Consider the following 19,141-nt stretch of genomic DNA (forward strand, 5'->3'; position numbering starts at 1 on the left):
GTCCAATGTTTTTAGATTAATTTCATCCATCACACTTTGTTAGCTGTACATTGTCCTAAAACTTAAATCAAAACAAAAATGCAGAAAAGTGACAATTATGGTGACACTATCGTGTTTTACAAAGCCTTTAATGCTTAAAGGAATTGTTCACCTTAAATGAAAATAAATGAATATTCTCAATACAATGAAAGAGCCTGCACCACTTCCAAATATGTCCATTGAAGTCAGGGAGAAGACAATATACCCAATTTCATTGAAAAGGATGACAATATCACAGCACAGTTCTAAATAATACAAATTTCTGTCCATGTGATCATAAATGAAATGATTTGTTAATCATTAAATTCCATCGTTGCTTTAATCAACGTTATTTTCGACCATATAACAGAGGCTGCAATATACATCTTGTGTATAACAGTAGCCCGACTTCACCAAACACGTTTCTACTAAAATGTCTGACAAAAAAAAGACAGAAATGGAGAATTCTGCAACTACATTGATTTTGGGAGGAAGTACTTTTGGTTTTATTGGAAGTATCAAAGCAGCACATGTGCGGTCCCATTATATTTTCATGCAAGAGATATTGCCACTTCTCAAAGGTATTAGTCAGATATTAAGTCATTATACCCCAGTGTTTCCTGTGCGCAAACAAATGACTGTTATGCAGCATTTCTTTTAAAAGAGTCACAAAACAGCCTCAAACTCACTTGTTACAGAATAAAGTGGGAAGTATCTGTCTGTTATATCACAACTTTAAGTGATGCTATATTGAACCAAGATTATATTCATTTGTGAAGCCGATATTGAAACGAATCATGAGACAAATGACACCCCACCTCTGGACATCATATAACAGCTTTGTGTGAATACCAGACTGAGATTAGAGTCATTATTTGTTCCCTCCTTTGTAGCTCTCAAATCTCATTTTTGTTCACGTAGACTCAAATATGGCGTGTCAAGGTGACAAGATGCATTGCACCAGATTTACCATTAACACAAAATTACATTTTAAAGCTACAACAGGAGCGAGAGTTTCATATCCTATAAGTAATATCCTAAATTCTTGTCTGTTTCTCACACAAAGCTATAAGTTGCTTTAGAATACTACTTACAATGTATCTAATGAGTCACGACCAAAAATACAGCACGATTGTGATACTTTTTGTAATTTTTGCTAAACTTGACTTGACGAGAACAATCCGAAAATTCTGTTATGTTTTCCAATGTATAACATTAGAAATGTAATAATATAAGTGTGATATATATATATATATTGGGCTGTAGTTCAATTTATAGCTATGTATAGGCCTGTTCAGTAACAATAGCAATAATAGTTAAAACCAGTAGGCTATATGATGATATACATGTATAAACTGTGATATGAAGTAGCTACACACCTCCCATAATGTGAAAAACCACAATATTTCTACACATACTGTGCCATTACATAATTATTTGAAAGCATTTCAGTCAGTCAGTAAGGAATCCACCAGCTGGTCATGTCTGTCATCGAATATTCCTTAAAAGATATCCAGCTCTCGTCAAAAATATAGCGACGGGAGACCGAGAAAAATACGCTGAGATTTCTAGATGCCAGTTCACTTCATCCAAACTAACTCCATGTCTAAAGGCTTTAGCATCGAGCACAGACATTTTCTGAGCGAGGACGCGTAGGCTATAGTGAACCAAATCTGCCTCCCCCCGTGCTGTTTTTTTCCCTCAGCCTTTGTGAACTGTGGTTTTGAGGGAAAGGGATGCATTTTCGCAAAAGGTTTCGTAGTGCTGTATACGTTTTACTTAATCTGGGACGGACTGGCACACCTCTCTTCAGTCTTCTCTTCACGACGAACGTACGAACGAAATATCCGTCCGGTGTTTAGTCACAGAGAGATGTCTGAGGATGCGCATCAATACCTTATTCATCCGTTGTCTCTCCACGGAGCCCGTCTTTGAATGTTTTACCCGAAACATGAATGGAGCTGCTTGAGGATATACGACCTTTTCATCGGTTTTTAGGGAACTATGAAGCCCTCGACATCTGAACACACGAATTAAAGCGATAAAACCTATATGAGGGGCGTTAAGGGACGACTTCGCAAAGCCATCGCGGCATATGCTGATTTCTTTCTTTTGTTTAAATGTTCGTCTTGTTCTCTTACAGCTTTATATGAGGCAAGTATATCGAAGTATTTATTTCACGACATTTTCGAGCCTATTGGATGTCTGACATGTTCGTGCTGGAATAGGGGATAAGTTGGTCACCGTTTCATACAGTCGACAGTCAGATCGGATCTGCTATTTTTTTATTTCCAATTGAATACCGAGTTGTGTTGCACTGCGGTAAATCAGAACTCGATGCGCGCGGTCGTCGACGGCTGCCTTTCAAACCTATCATAATAAGCATGCATATGGTAGCCTATTGTGAAAGACTGTTATTAATGCATCTCTCTACAGGTGCCTGAACCGGTGCCAGTTTCTGAAAAGAACTGATTTTGTAACCTTGTCTGCATTTTAGATGCTGGTTTTCTTGAACCTTTGCTGATTTCCTCATGGGAAAAACAAAATACCTCAGGCTTGTGAAAAAGCCTGTATAGGAAGCAGTTTAGTTGTAGGAGTTTGGTTGCATTAAAACGTGAAGTACTTTATCAAAGCGTCATACAATATGATACAATATCATGCAATAAACGACTGCATTGTGAAGCACAGTGCACAATGCAATAATATGCAGTATATATATTGAAGGCACATTTGCCTTTGCTAGAAAACTCAAGTTTAAATTAGTTTTTCACACCTGGAGTTAAAGTTTTTATTTGCTTTTGATATTAATGCATTATGAAGCGCTTTGTTTTTTAACTGTTTAAAGTTCATAGATCAATTTCTTTATTTCATACCTTTTTAAAATGTAATCAGATGTTATACATTTTTAAAATCCCTTCTCGTCTTATTTTGTTTTCTCAACTCACTGTGAGCTCTTTTTTTCCAGCTGTGTCTTTGTGTATAGGATCAAATCGGACTGCATCTTCTAAATGAAGTTACCCAGCCATGCAATGTTCCTGGAAGGCTGTGATTCTGCTTGCATTGGTGTCCATAGCGATCCAATACACAGCTATCAGGACTTTCACAGCTAAGCCTTTTCATATGTGCCCTGTTCCTAACCCTTTGAACTGTGGCTTGGGACAGGATGTGGAGTCCTTCGATCGGATGTGTGATGAGTACCCATATTTTAATTACAATTCCTCCAGGAAGACTCACATCCTCATCTTGGCGACTACCCGTAGCGGCTCCTCTTTCGTTGGACAGTTGTTCAACCAGCATTCAGATGTGTTCTATCTCTTTGAACCGCTCTATCATGTCCAAACGACCTTAATCCCTCACCTTTCTCCCAGCAGATATGCTGTTGAGCGCAGAGTGATGCTGGGAGCCAGTCGTGACCTTCTTAGAAGCTTGTACAACTGCGACTTGTATTTCTTAGAGAGTTACATCAAGCCGCAACCGGCAAACCATACCACGGATAAACTGTTTCGACGAGGAGCCAGCAAAGCCCTCTGCTCTATGCCGGTCTGTGATGCTTTCAGCTCCAGCGATGGCAATATAGAAGAGGGGGATTGTGTTCGTAAGTGTGCCTCCCTTAACTTGACCCTCGCTACCGAATCATGTCGGGAAAGACGGCACGTAGCCATTAAAACAGTGCGTATTCCAGAGGTCAATGATCTCAAGGCACTAATTGAGGACCCTCGGCTTAATCTGAAAGTTATCCAGCTGGTGAGAGACCCCCGTGGGATATTATCTTCTAGGATTGAAACCTTTCGGGACACATACCGCCTATGGCGGATCTGGAGAGCCACAGGCCGTAAACCTTACAACTTGGATTTGACTCAGCTCACGACAGTGTGCGACGACTTTCTGAACTCGGTTTCCACCGGCTTGAGCCGACCGCCGTGGCTTCGTGGACGGTACATGCTGGTGAGATACGAGGACCTGGCCAGGAATCCACTCCAAAAAACCAAGGAGGTTTATGAATTCCTTGGTCTTTCTTTGGAAAAAAGTGTGGTGGACTGGATACACAACAACACAAGAGGCAATAACGACGTGTCAGCAAAGCATAAGTATGGCACGTTGAGAGACTCAGCGGCCAATGCAGAGAGCTGGAGGTTGAAATTGTCTCATGACATAGTTGATTACACACAAACTGTTTGTCAGCACATTTTAGACGAGCTCGGCTACAAAGCTGTCAACTCCCCCGAGGAGCTGAAAAACATGTCGCTCTCTCTCATTGAGGACAAAACCTTCATACCTTTTTTGTAACAAAGGTAATCCATGCGCACGCACAACTATTTTTCTACATTTATATTCTTGCCTTAATGTGACTGACATTTGCACTATGAACATTTTTTACTTCGGAGACTCCCTCGCAGTCAACCCTATGATTTTCTGAACAGCACAAGAACCAAAACACTTAGCTGTAAAGAGATCTCGACTTCACCTTGATTGCAGCCATTGCATTGAGATAGTAATGTTCATTATTTATATATTAGAGCAGAGCACCACACTATTGACAAAGAAATTCTGTATGCTGGTCATTGCTTTGACAACAGTGAATGTGAATATTTTGTCAGTCAAAGATCCCAGACTATTCTCAAGAAATCTTTAATGTGGGACTGAAATGCTGTCATGTATAATAACAGCCGTGCAATAAAATTGTGAATGTCACAGACTACTTCTCAGGTTGTTTCTCAGGGGCCATTTACACGACAACATTTTCAGCCAAAAACCTGTTCGTTTACATTACATCTGCATTTTGGGGATTGACGAAGCATCTTTTTGAAAACGCCATCGTTGCCGTTTCTGTATAAACACCCAATATGGGAATCTATGAAAACAGTGACGTCATGCGCATGCATAATACATGTTAGCTATGTAGACGTATGGCAGTATGTGTCGATTTTATATGAAAGCGCGAACAAACATTCACAACAATGGTGGAGTACATGGTACTGTTGTTGCTGCTCAAGAGTTAATGCTTCTTCAGTGTGGATTTACTTCAATATTACAACCAACAGTTGAGACGCATCATATAAAACATATAATCGTCAGTTTCCTACAGGTACTGTTTACTTACAAGGTGACAGCACCAATTACTGGCCTGGCATACGTAATACAGCATTTCTGGTCATTTTTGGTTTATGCGTAACCATGAATCATTTTAAAAACATTGTCGTATATACATGAAACTTTTTAAAACGCAAGGGAAAACGAAAAACTTTTCCGTTTTTGACTACATTGTTGTCGTGTAAACATAGCCTCAGTGTAAAGTCTTGTCTGCCATAGAGGTTTTGGGGTTTAAGCTCGTGTTTGGTTTGCTTTTAGAATGCATAATACATTGGTGCTGTATCCGGGTAAAAAAAAAAAAAGCTAAAGTAAACTCATGCACTTCATTCTGCTTGCTTTGGGTGGTTATTGATACAAATAAGTTGAAAAATTGCCGTTACATAACAATGATAAGTTTTTGTCCGTTGTATCAATTTTTTTGAGTGGAAAATTTAGTCATTTAATGTACATTTACAGATTTTCATATGAAATGCATGAAATTATTCATTCTTTAGTGGCTGTCCTCATCATCATATCACTAATTTTCATTGATTCAGTGCATATAGATTTATATTTAGTGTCCATGGAACATTGTTTGGCTTGATGTATGTGAAAGACACATATGCTAATTTTGAAATCTGAATAAATGTAGAGAAGCATACATAAGATCTAATCACTGGCGAAACCGCTTTTTTCATGTATAGATGTAAATGAACAGACAACTGTGTACATGACTCTTGCTTGGTTTGTCACAATGGCCTTAAATTGTTTTAATCCTTCATGGATTTTACATAATCTCGATAATCTGCATTCACATTTAGGTCTTTCAGCTCTCAATTGCTAACCCAAATTCTGTTTTAATGGAGAACATTAATGGTTGAATCTTCAATTTTAGATTAGCGTCAGAAGCATTAGAAACTATGAAGATGGTGCGAAAATGAATTCTCTTTCATTCCACGAGATTGTCATCAGATATACATTTGTCACAGTCATGTGCCATAGACATTGCTGTGTTAATGTCATTTAAGGTTCCATTGCATATACTTTCCTTTTTTCTTTGATTTTTCTGGACTTCCAAGAGAAATGGCACACCCTTGTGGTGTGAAGAAAATATCTAATCATCTCTTCTTTGGTAATTGAGTTGAATTGCCATAGTACTCTTTTCATTTGTAATGGCATTTTTCTGAATAAGACTGATTAAGACAGTGATTACAAGAAACACAGCTCATTGCAGGACAATACATAATATAAAATTAAGATAATAACCATGATAGTAGACACTGAGGTGCATTTAAACATAATAACTCCACTTTTGTGTTCAAAGTACTAATCTTGTTTCTTTAAATGGAGGTACTTCAGGAACTTCAGTGCACTAAAATCGTACCTTGAGATGGTGGAAGTGCTAGTTGTTCAGCATTTATGTTTACAAAGCAGGTGAAAGAATGAACCCAATGAAAAGTAGAGAGATTATCAGTTATGCAAGCTTTAAATAATGTCACAGAAACTCGGTGCATGAACTTAGATATGCTGCACAGTTTAGTTTGGATAATTATTACTACCTAACTTATAATATCTACTAATGCCAGAAATATAGCCATAGTAATTACATTAACTTGAATCAATGACCTTGTGGTTAGAGCACGGTCTCTGACACATTGATTCTGCGGTGCTAATCCAGGCAATAGGAGTTCCAGTCTGGTTTGTGTCGTTTGCCAGTCCTGTTTCCCAATAATTTCCAATCACTTATTGACTCGCCATGTCAATAAAAGTGACAAAAAGCCCAAAAACATAATTTGTAATTCAGTAAAGTCTGAGGACTGGAAGAAGTTCTTAATTTTTCAAGGCACTCACACATACACATAATCTCTTGGCAAGGTGGCTTATTTAATGACCTGAGGTTTGTAAGTATCAAACATTTCTATTCACATTTCAGCCATTTCTTTGGCTAACTTGAACTTGTTTCCATTAACCCCATTAAAGTGCACAAGTGATTGTCTCTTTGAGTCACCTCACACCGTCCTTTGCCAAAAAACATCAATAATATGGCTACAACAGTGGAGATCAGCAAAAAAAAAAAAAGCAGCTAGCTAAAGCCAAAATTTTAAAACAAGGGTGTTAGTGCTACTTAAAAGCAGATACTCTTTGTGTAAATTACCCACTTAAAATTGTTTGCACATCATACAGGGACTGTATTATACTGAGGAAGCTTATTTCCTTAACAAAAAACAAAAACAAACAAAAAAAGAGGTTTCTCATCCCCAAATGCCAAAGAGCTGACTCTAGAGATTATACTATATATACCATGAACTGTAGGAGATGCCGAGTTTTGCTTTGTTGAACTTGAAGCACTCTTCAGAGGATAACAATTTATCATGCTCCTCACTGCCCATCTCAAAATGCTTGAGATCTTCTCAGTAGAGATGTTGTTCATTTAAACCACTTATTGTGATTAAGAAAACCATTTAAGCCTCTTATTGTGATTAAGAGACTCTAGGATGCAAACTGTATTTTGGAACATTGTGCACTGAATCACTCTCACTGCTTTCGCTAGATGTTGCATCTCCTGAGGGTAACTTGGACCCTTTACGTGATTTCAGTATTTAGTACATTATACAGTTTGGAAATATTTTTTTTGTTTTTATTAATTTCCTTTGGCTTTACAGTAATGACGAATTAAAAGCCTGCGTAATTTACAAAACAATCTGACTTTTTAAGATCATACAGATTCCTTTTATGTTTGAAAGAAAATTATTTACCATGAAAAAAATGGATATCAACAGTGTTGATATCTAGCTTTTCAACAACAACAAAAAAAAAATGTCTAAACTGAATGCCACATTGCTGCATGATGTGACAATCAGCCAATGATATTTGACTGTGGGCGGGGCTGCAATTGTGCCATGTAATTGTCATGAAACGCTCTTTATATTTTGTCCTGCATTTTATACTTTTGTATACATTTTATACAAAAAGGCCGAAACAAATTATTTCAAACCGTAAGGCAGAGCAACAAATGGTAACCCTAATCCATCAACTTAAATGAATGAGCTACACATTTTCCTTCCTTCATGATTTATTTATTTATTTTCAGATGCCTGGAGAGTAGCCCAAGGTAATGCTTGGTATTTAAAAAATCAGTCAGCTGCATTATTTTCATTTTTGCTTTGTATTTTGCTGTATCTATATGAATAAAGACAACATATACTGCACATTTATGGTCTGCTTTCCCAATTTAGGCCAAGTTCTATAGGCTATCATGAATAATAGCATGTAAATGCAATAGCAGTTATGTGTCAAAATGATGGAAAGCACTTTGAAATAGTATCACTCAATGTTAATGTTAACGAACATTTTTCATTAAGGCAAATATGTTACATAACAGGCATTTATTACAGTGATATTTAACATGTCAATATTCCTCTGGAAATAGCCAAGCTTTCTGGGTTATTCATGGTCTGTTGTGGTAATTTGTTAATGCTTAATAAAAATTTTTTTATTTAAATGTTCAATAGTTGAAGGTAGTTTAATGATGTCACCTCATTGCACCCCCACTTTTTTTTTTTTGGAAAATGTTTATGGTGTTCATAGAGCACAATTACAGTTAAACGGATGTTACTCCCATAGGAAAAGGGCTATTTTTCATTTACATTTTAGGTGTGTCTAGAATATCTAGTAAAATGCAATGTTGCTTAGCCGTTTTGTGCTTTCAGTGAGAAGTCCGACTTGTTTCTATAAATTGATTCTTGCGATCGAACAGATTGAATTTTATTTCAATGATCCAGCAGTTCTTTTACAGTTAGGACAGTGGTTTTCAAGCCACATCATTGCATATTTTATACATGTCACCTTTATTTAATACACCTGATTCAGATGATTTAGGACACTGTGGTGGTAATATGGCGTTTTTTAAGAATTCAATGGCTTATATTTTCCAAAATATAAGAAATATCTAATCTAGTCCACTTAACTGCAACCCTGCAATCCTCACATTTAAAGTTTGCACTTTAGGTCACACCATGAAGTATCAATCTTCTATTTCTCACGCATCTTCACAGTACAGTACAGTAAGGGGCCCTAAAACCAAATGGCACTGGCTGTGGGTAAAGACAAAAACTCACGATTTTCGCCCTTCACAGAAGAGATCGTTTTTATAGCTTTATTGTGTTTCACCTGGTTAAGACACGGTGTGAGGTTAAAAAGCCACAAAACAACTTGCCCTTTTATGGTGCATTTACTACTTGATACTAAAATCACTAATGTCCTTGGTTAATATCGTGGAACAATGATGTTGTTGAGGCATGCAATTGTTTTCGGGGATAAAACCCCATGACTGGCTCAATATATTTTTCTGCCGATTCAGTATGCCATGAAAAGACCAAGTAGGTCTATGTGCACCTGGATTTGCCCGAACCGGACACTTTACATATGAAAGAAATAGCTATATATATATATAAAAAAAAAAATGTAACCCATTTATTTTTCACCTTATAAATAGAAGTGGATGCAGTTTAAAAGTGTATCTTTTGTCAAAGAGTGATGCAGCATTAATAATGAAATGTGGATTTTACTATTATGTGGTCACTTACTTTTATAAACGGCTTATGCAATCCAGATCTGGTCTGTTAGTGCATTCAATGTTACCTAAATGATTAAAGTTAAAAATTAATAATAGCTCAATGGCATAAAATCCCACCTATTTCAGAACAGGATCATTGCATGGCATTCTTCTTTACTCAAAATATATAAAAAATGCAAAGTCGTCATGCATTTCTAAAATACAGTATGATTTATTTGTAGAATACAGCATCAATTTAGCAAAAATAGTTCTATTATAGACAAAAATCTACTTGGTCTCAAAACTCCAGTTTATAGTAACAGCATCTTCAAGACATGGATACCTATCAGAAAGTATTTAAATAGCAAAATCAGAAAGAAAAAATGAAATACATACTCACAATTAACAGCATGTTGTAAGTTAAACAGCATGTTGTACAGAGAACTAGAGCTTCAAGCATGCATTGCGACAATATAATAATATGCCATCTGTTGATTTTGCATAAATAGAGTAAAAAATGAGACAAACATTAAAGCAGCTCAAACATTGTCTTACAAAATGGAGTGTTTACACTGGAGACTGCATTAATGTAATCTACACCAGTGACGTGTGAGAACGTGATGATGATGATAATACAACAAATTGAGAAAACATATTGTGGTCGGTAACACTAAAACGAAGAACATGTGAGAATATGTAGTTTAAACCAAAGGTAATCTAGTGTCATGTGTATTAAATTAATTCATTAAATATTAATACTTCAACTTAATTTCCAAGTCCTCACAGTATTGTGTTCAAAGATGGGCTTGAAACAAGATCAACATATTCGAGGAACAATCATACATACTTGAATCTTTATGGATATTTAATACAGAAATTAGAGCAAATTTTGTGTGCACGAGAACTGATATTAAAGAAATATTCAATTAAACCAAGTTTTCCTTTTAAGAATAGCTGCTGATGCAACACTTCTTGTGTAAAAAAGTAGACAATTTCATGAAAGAGGTGTCTGATATCAGCATTTGATTGGTCTTTGTCGCAAAGCTAGTTTTTGCCGCACTAATAATACAGATTCAGCCGACAGTCCAAAATACACACAAACATATAAGCACACAAAAGGCGTAGGATCCCAATTATCTCATGTACCTCTGCAGTAGCGGTCAAAGTGTGTTTATATAACGTGTTGCAGTTCTTTACATTAACTTAAAGTAGGGTTGTATTTGGTAAACGCAAGACAGTAATTTTCCCATGGGCTGAATAAAGTTTCCACCTGCTTCAACCCTCTTGAAAGTGAGAGCAATCCAGAAAGACACACCGAATCGAACAAAGGGTGGAAGCGAGTGAGGCAGTCTAATCCGACTTGTCTTTTTTCTTTGGTGTAACTTTACCAGCTACTGCAGACCCCACTGCCCCAACCCCTCCCGTTACCACGGAGACGCCGCCTTTGACCAATCCCACTCCAGCGGCGGGAACGCTCGTCACTGCCGTCTTGGTCAGCTCAAAGCTCTTGCTGCCTACCCAGGCCACTCCCCCAAGGGTGGCACCCACCGCTCCTCTGGTGAGGTTGAACAGCCCGCCTGTCACTCTCCACACCACGCCTGCTTCATTCTTAGGGTGGTCTTTCTCCAAGTCTGAAAAAGAGTCGTGCAAACAATCATTCAGAGTGTTAAAAGTGTTTTTTCATCGTTTCAGTTATTATGGTAAATATTACAAGAAACTATTCCTTTAAGTTAGACCTAATTTTTGTCTTTTTATGACCAGTGAATACTATTTTGTTGTTTAAACATCTAAAAATGTATATGCAAAAAAAGTTTTTTTTTTTTTTTGGACACAATTAGTTAATTATTATTAGTATTAGACAACAATAAAACATAATATCCACAGTAAATATAGCGGTGCTGGTCATATAATCAGAACATCATCAAAAAGTTTATTTATTTCACTAATTCCATTCAAAAAGTGAAACTTGTATGTTATTTTAATTCATTCCACACAGACAGATATATTTCAAATGTTTATTTCTTTTAATTTTGATTATTATACAGTAACTGACAACTAAGGAAAATTTGACAATGAATGCGACAGCTGAAACCCATGTCATGCATACGTCTGTGCGTAGTGGTTCTTGAAGCACTGACTCCAGCTGCAGTCCACTCTTTGTGAATCTCCCCCACATTTTTGAATGGGTTTGGTTTCACAATCCTCTCCAGGGTGCGGTTATCGCTATTGCTTGTACACTTTTTTTCTAACACATGTTTTCCTTCCCTTCCCCTCTCTATTAATGTGCTTGGACACAGAGCTCTGTAAACAGCCAGCTTCTTTTGCAATGACATTTTGTGTCTTGCCCTCCTTGTGCAAGGTGTCAATGGTCGTCCTTTTGACAACTGTCAAGTCAGCAGTCTTCCCCATGATTGTGTATCCTACAGAACTAGAATGAGAGACCATTTAAAGGCCTTTGCAGTGTTTTGAGTTAATTAGCTGATTAGAGTGTGGCACCAGGTGTCTTCAATATTGAACCTTTTCACAATATTCAAATTTTCTGAGATACTGAATTTGGGATTTTCCTTAGTTGTCAGTTATAATCATCAAAATTAATAGAAATAAACATTTTAAATGTATAAGTCTGTGTGTGTAAGGAATATACATAATATACAAGTTTAACTTTTTGAATGGAATTAGTAAAAATAAATAAACCTTTTGATGACATTCTAATTATATGATGCTGGTCACCTGTATAGTTATTTATATAATTTATTATTATAATTAACAACAACAGTAAATGTCTTATTTTCCCTATTTTTGGACCAATAAGCAAAAACCTCGAACCACTAAGCGAACAATATGTGGCAAAAAAAAAAAAAAAAAAAAAAAAACTAACATTCAAATATGGCCTCATGCTTACAATCTTCTGTTGGCCCACAAAACACATTTCATGACTCAATCCAGAGAAAACAATTATTATCTCAATGAAAATGGCAATTCTTCAGTTAAGAGCACTCGGATACACTTTTTCAGTTAAGAGCGCTTGGTTCCTAAATCCATGATTTTGAAACATGTGTTTCAGGACACTCACCGAAAAATAATAGTCTTTATGTAAGTATTGTTTATTTTCCTCTCTGTGTTGGTTATGTGAGACTTAAAGCTTGAGGGCAGCATTCTGAAATCAGCTCACATCTACAGGCCTGACACTGAGTAATACACTGAGCAGATGTGTTCTGAAGCACACACACTCTCTGTCCAAATGGCATCATCTTTCCCCTCTGTTGTTCCTTTGGCAGAATACAAGAAAAAGAAATACTCTTTTCCTACCAACAGATAACTAGCATTTACAAACCCTACAATACTCTGCGGACTGTGAACAGAAATTATATCTTTTATATTCAATCAATACTGTCAGGGACCGCGTGGCTGGGTTGCACGTTGAGCTCCCCACTGAATCGATGTGCCACCGAGAAGCCGTGTGAATGACAAGCAGCGCGTGTTCAGATGAGTCCCGCGGGACGACGGCGGGAAAACTTTGTGCTACAGTCAAGGTCGCCCCACACGTAGTTCGTATGCATGCATAAACAACAACTGACATGCACTGAAATCAACAGAACCAGCCTTGATTTGAAACATTTGTGAGATGCAACCAGACAGGAGATGAACGGATTTAACTAAAGCTTGCTTTCCTCTCCTATTTTAAAAGGGAAGTCATAATGGTTAGAGAGTCGGATTCATAACCCAAAGGTTGCAGGTTGAGTATGTAGGTGGGGGGGATGTAAAGCCTCTCCACCTTAATACCACGACTGAGGTGCTCTTGAGCAAGGCAACGAATCCCCAACATGCTCCTTGGGTGCTGCAGCAAAAATAGGCTGCCCACTGCTACGGGTGTGTGTTCACAGTGTGTGTGTGTGCACTTTGGATGGGATAAATGCAGAGCACTAATTCTGAGAATGGGTCACCATACATGGCAACATGTCACGTCACTTTTTAACTGCCTCTAAAATGTCAAAATTTATTAATAGCCTATGTATGAAACATGCCTCTAAAGCTCTTGCTTCTACTGCAAGCTGCTCACTTTCAGCATAGACTAGCGATTGTCTTATGTTGTTAAGACGAATCTTAAACATGTCTGATAACTGGTATGTAGAACCAATTTTTAAAACAGTTTAATTTCAGTTGTTTTTGTTTTTTTTTGACAAAACATCCAAATTATAAAGAAGCAGTTGAGGAGGTCAATGATAATGTGGGAAAATGACTGGTCATAGATGATGTTTGTGGGTAAGAAAACTTGCACGTCCTGTTTCTACACATGCAATTAAGACCTAACTCTTGCCATCTGGGCCTGGGGAGATGTAATTACGCTTTCCACGCTACCAAACCTGAAAGCGATCTTCCAGTTTTACATTAAGCCTGAGTGAGCAAAATCAGTGAGGCATGTTTCAAAAAAGGAATTTTTGAATTTCTGAATTTCTGAAATTCCAATTTCATACATTATTTCCAATGAAGGATGGGTAAACCAATGAAGATGCTTCTCTAACCATAATAAGTAGACCTATACGGAATCCACATTGTGCACCTCTTTCATGAAATTAAATTTGTTTAAATTATTAATTCTTACATAAATTCTCATATAAATGACATTATAATAAAACACAATGATATAATAAGCAATTTTCATGTATCTTTCTTGCAAATCCATTGTCACCTAAACCATAGAATTCATATCAACAGCAATTTTGTTTGTAAAGCCATTTTCGTATAAAATGTGACACTCATGTCAAACTATGTATATAAATTAAGTACACTGTAACGTAAAGTCATATGAGAAATTTTCATGTATATGATTCTTAATTCCATTCTTACGTAAACCGATACATATAACAAGCAATTTTCATGTAAATTGTTCATAAAGCAATTCTACCATATAATGTGACATTCATATGGCAAACAATTTTTGCATACGTTCATAAATGCCTTGTATTATAAACTCATTCATATGCTGAGAAATCTTCATGTATATTGTTTGTAAATCCATTCGTATGTAAAGCGACATTCAAATAACGAGCGATTTTCATGTAAATTGTTCGTAAAACCATTCTAACATAAAATGTGACACTCATACAGCAAAATTTTTTGCATGTTCATTAATGCATTCTAATGTAAACTCATAATATGAAGATAGATTTTCAAATGTTTGTAAATCCATTCTTACGTCAACATAAAATGTGGTTCGTAAATTTTCGTAAATCTTTAGCTTAAAATGCAACAATCAATTCCCTGTAAATTCATAAGTAGATTTTAACATGACTTGTTGTTTTCATATGACAGTCAGTTGTTGTGTAAATTGTTCATGAATAAGTTCTTGCTGCACAACTCGTGTAACAATCTACCAATTTACCTAAGAACAGTACAGGTTTCATGAATGAGGTAACTGATTGTGAGCTTCACACAGGGTTCAAGAACATCTTCGTAAAAGACAACAGTTGTAATTCAGTTAAATTCAGAGCAAGGTATTACAATAACACTGCTGATAACCAGTCAAAAACACTCTGCTACCATGTCAAGAATTGGAAGTCCCATTAAAATAACAGGATATAATTACAGTCTTGCCTATGTGCCAATGGGTATTTGGGTAACAAATGTAAAATAAATAGTCTAGAATTTGGACACTGCATGCAAATTACAGTCATCAATGGCATAGTGTGACAACAATGCGATGTATGCACAAATTCTGTAATGTCAATCCTACACATTTCCAACACAATAAAATAGAATATGGCAGCCAAATAATAGTGCAATAATAAGTCACCAACAACATGCAAACAATACATGGCACAAACTTCCATTAGTTGAACATTATATATGCTGCATATTAATCTCACAGACAACAACAACGCTGTGCACATCATGAATGATTTCTGTTGAGCACAAAGAGGAAAGACCTTGTCCTAATCTGGCTTAAATGATTACTGACCTAAAAGAATGGGATAATACAGCTGGTGGGACGTGACTGAAGAGGGGGAGAGAGAGAGAGAGAGAGAGAGAGAGAGAGAGAGAGAGAGAGAGCACACAGAGCTGTGCTGGGAGGAATCAATTTTACAGTTTAAACGTATCACTGTTGTAGATCATTAAATAATAAGGATCCGGGATAATTCATCTTAAATTGATATTTATTGACAGAATCCTTGTGGCAAAAGGTGCTGGGAGGAATATTTGTTTACCATTTAAACATATCACTGTGGTAGGGAATTAAAGGTCCCATTTTTCGTGCTTTTTGAACCTTTGATTGTGTTTACAGTGTGCAATATAATGTGTTCATGTTTCATGTGTAAAAAAAAAACAGTATTTTTCACACTATTCACCCATCTGTATACCATTGTTTTCATTGTCATAAAAACAGGCTGATGACTTCCTTGTTAGAGTCCCTCCTTCATAAATTCGTAACGAGTTCTGATTGGGCCAGCGGTTCCTGTGTTGTGATTCGACAGCAGCTGAGCGCAGGCTGACCTCCGGGAAACGCGATTGGACTAGTTTTGAGAAGCATGTGGGCAGGAGCAAGTGCTGGAGATGTTCTTATAATCACAGGAGTGTTTTTACTGACGAGATGCGCATGAAAATCGCATTTGTTTTTTTGCACAGCCCTAACATCTAGTTAACAAAGCTAAACAGTTTCGTGTTCTGGGTTAAATTTTGTAATGCTGTGTCTCAGAGTCTGACCTCGAGTGTGCACCTAAAACTTCAACCAGCCCACAACTCCGTGTCTTCCCAACCACGGGCTTCCCAAGACGTCACTTCAACGACTACTGAACTTCTTTTTTGGAAAGCCCCTTTCAATTACAACAAAGGGAACCCCCTTTACACAGGCAACGCAAGTAATGTACCTCCAGACTAAGCTGAATTGGATCTAATATAATTTTAACCTCATTGAGGAACTCAAGGCGAGGGTTAATTAAGTGATTGATGGCTGTTCATGTCTATGCAATTTCACGTATTGCTGTAAACTTGGGATTTCACATTTTTATTCTCTTAAACTCATTCTTTCCTAACTTTCTATCTTACTGCAACTTGTGTGAATTTGTGAATGTGTGCGTCTATGTGCTAGATTAGTTTATGTCTTAGATTTATCTAAGAAAGCCTTATTCATATTGAAAAGAGAAGTATCTTGTGTTCTGTGCTTACAAGTTAATGTCTTTAACTGCCGATCTTGATACTGTGCTAATTAATAGTGTTTTCACTATACTTTAGATATTAATATCAATTGCAGAGTTGATGTTAAACGGCTCGTTCAATCAATCGCTGGCCATCTTAGTGATCAGCCGTAAAACAATGATTTTGTTCAGTTTCCCTTTAAAATCTTAAATGATTAGCTAAATTGACCTGGTTCCCTTACAACAGAATCCAGTGCTGTGTTCGATACATCGATACGACCATTGTCACAGAGATTTAAAGGTATTGTTATTGATACAGCTTACCCTGTATCGATATTGTGGCACATGTGCAGCAGTGGACTGTGCTTAATTTGAATACAATAACACAGTTTCAAAACTAAAATAAAAAAAATAAAAATATAAGAGCATAATATATAGGCTACAACGAGGTTTGATCTATACAAAAAATCATCAAAGCATAATGCTTAACTACAAAACGCCAAACAGCTTTCTTTGGAAGAATGACCAATTTATTCTTTTTGACAGGAACCTTTGGGATCAATCCAATTCTATAGCAAATAGAAAATGTCAATTTGTCTTCAGATGGAGGAAAGAGAACAGTGACATTTGAAGGCTTAGATGGAAAGGTTAAGATATTCTGAGACATGTTACTCTTTTGAGAAACGGCCCGATTTCTGTGGAGGGTGAGCATCAGTAGCTAAAAACCCACTCAACAAGCCCGGAACAAAGGTTACCGTGTTGACCTCGACAGTTAAATAAACATTCAAAAAGAAACAGAAATTGAACATTTCACATGTCCAAAGCACTAAAACGTTTAAAACAGACGTAGAGTTCCACTCTCTGACCAAAAACCGAATAAAGACGATCAAATCTTGTAGAGACGGTAGTAGAACTGAAGGACTCATTAACTCATATTGCTCGGATCCCTTTCCCCAAGTCACTCTAAACATCAGTTTGAGCAGGAAGCCTGCAGCAAACTTAGATAAATAAAGTTTTACGAGGTGACAGGATCCAAAAAGCCCCACCTAAAGCGAGAAAAGTGGTCTCCTTGGTGCGCAGAGCGAGCAGAGAAAATTATCTGGGCACACTTGAACATTCTCATAAGATCCACTGGTGCCTGAACCCTGCCCTCAACTCTATAATATGTTCCTGTCATGGAAAGCCACAAGTAAGACCTTTAGATAACACCAACAATGCTGCATTCACAAACAGAGAATGGAGATAAAGTTTGAGAGAGAACAGAAGAGACAGATGCAATGCGTTTTCCTCCAGGAACCCACTCAGAAGGGAACATTTTGTAAAAGGAAAAGGAACAAATAGGCCTATAGTAAGGATGCTGAGGTCATTGGGGGCATAAATAAGAAGTTAACCAATCGTGGAGGAAACACTAAGGCCACATCTCCTGGAACAGATCTCTTCTAAAAGCTTGGTGTACAAAAACAAAAGGCAACAAAAGAGTGCATTTCTGTATTATTACTCTGAGTGTTGCATGTGTTGCATGCTCACTGCCACAGTGCTTGAATGTGATGCACATCTATTAATTAAACAAATGCAATTCATACATACAATTTCTTGGATAATGTTCTATCATTAGCATGTTAATTTGTGATAATTAACATAATTATACATATCGGTAGAGAATAAAGTAAAATATCAGAGAAAGACAATTGTATTAATATCATAAACAAAAGAAAAATGATTGAAAATAAAATAGTTTCTATTATTATTCTTTTTTATTTTTTATTTTATAACAATTAAAAAACACCCGGACTCCTATTACTTACTATATTTATCAACTAATAATTCGTCTTATTCGTTAAAACATCCTCTTAAATACACGTCAAATGCCTTTAAGATAATAATTAAGACACTCACATGATATTTCCGAGTCATTAAACTGAAATTTTTATTGAAACTAGTATAAAAGTCTTTCACAATCATACGAAAACAACATGAATACAAAAGGAAATTTAAATAAATACATAAAAAAAGACAATTTAGTAGAAAAAGTAGAAAAGGTAGTAAGCAATACAGAAAAATGTTTAAATGAATAAATAAACGCATAAATAAACTGAAGCAGGGATTATGCAGCAGGATGTCTATAGTATTGAGCTTACTGTATGTACCAAACTGCCGTCTCTATAAAAACCAGTGATATAGTCCTGTGATTTAGACCTGCCTGACCTAAGCTGAATTGGATAGCCAAGAATCCATTCCCAACCAATCAAAGCCGAACATGTTCCTGAACGAGAGGTGGGCTGCCAGCCTTCGGCGTAAATCTGTCGCCTCTGTAAATTTATGAGTCTATATCAATACCCACATCATCTCTCTGTAGTGCTGAGAA

General features: G+C 36.7%; 2 protein-coding genes across 2 annotated transcripts in view; one reads left to right on the forward strand and one right to left on the reverse strand.

The window, feature by feature from the left end:
• Nucleotides 1-1,496: 1,496 nt before the first annotated feature.
• On the forward strand, nt 1,497-4,710 carry LOC113096598 (carbohydrate sulfotransferase 1). The gene is made up of 2 exons (XM_026261968.1): nt 1,497-2,172; nt 2,984-4,710. Exon 2 carries the CDS (start codon nt 3,043-3,045, stop codon nt 4,303-4,305), a length of 1,263 nt encoding a protein of 420 aa, XP_026117753.1. The 5' UTR covers nt 1,497-2,172; nt 2,984-3,042; the 3' UTR covers nt 4,306-4,710.
• A 5,141-nt stretch (nt 4,711-9,851) lies between these two features.
• Nucleotides 9,852-19,141, reverse strand: part of LOC113096596 (transmembrane protein 263-B-like) — a 30,017-nt gene continuing 20,727 nt past the window's right edge. Inside the window, exon 3 of the mRNA XM_026261966.1 lies at nt 9,852-11,274. Coding sequence (XP_026117751.1) covers nt 10,994-11,274 — 281 coding nt within the window. The 3' untranslated portion in view covers nt 9,852-10,993. The remainder of the gene's footprint in view (nt 11,275-19,141) is intronic.

This window comes from Carassius auratus, unplaced genomic scaffold, assembly GCF_003368295.1.
Source record: "Carassius auratus strain Wakin unplaced genomic scaffold, ASM336829v1 scaf_tig00215991, whole genome shotgun sequence".
Taxonomy (NCBI): domain Eukaryota; kingdom Metazoa; phylum Chordata; class Actinopteri; order Cypriniformes; family Cyprinidae; genus Carassius; species Carassius auratus.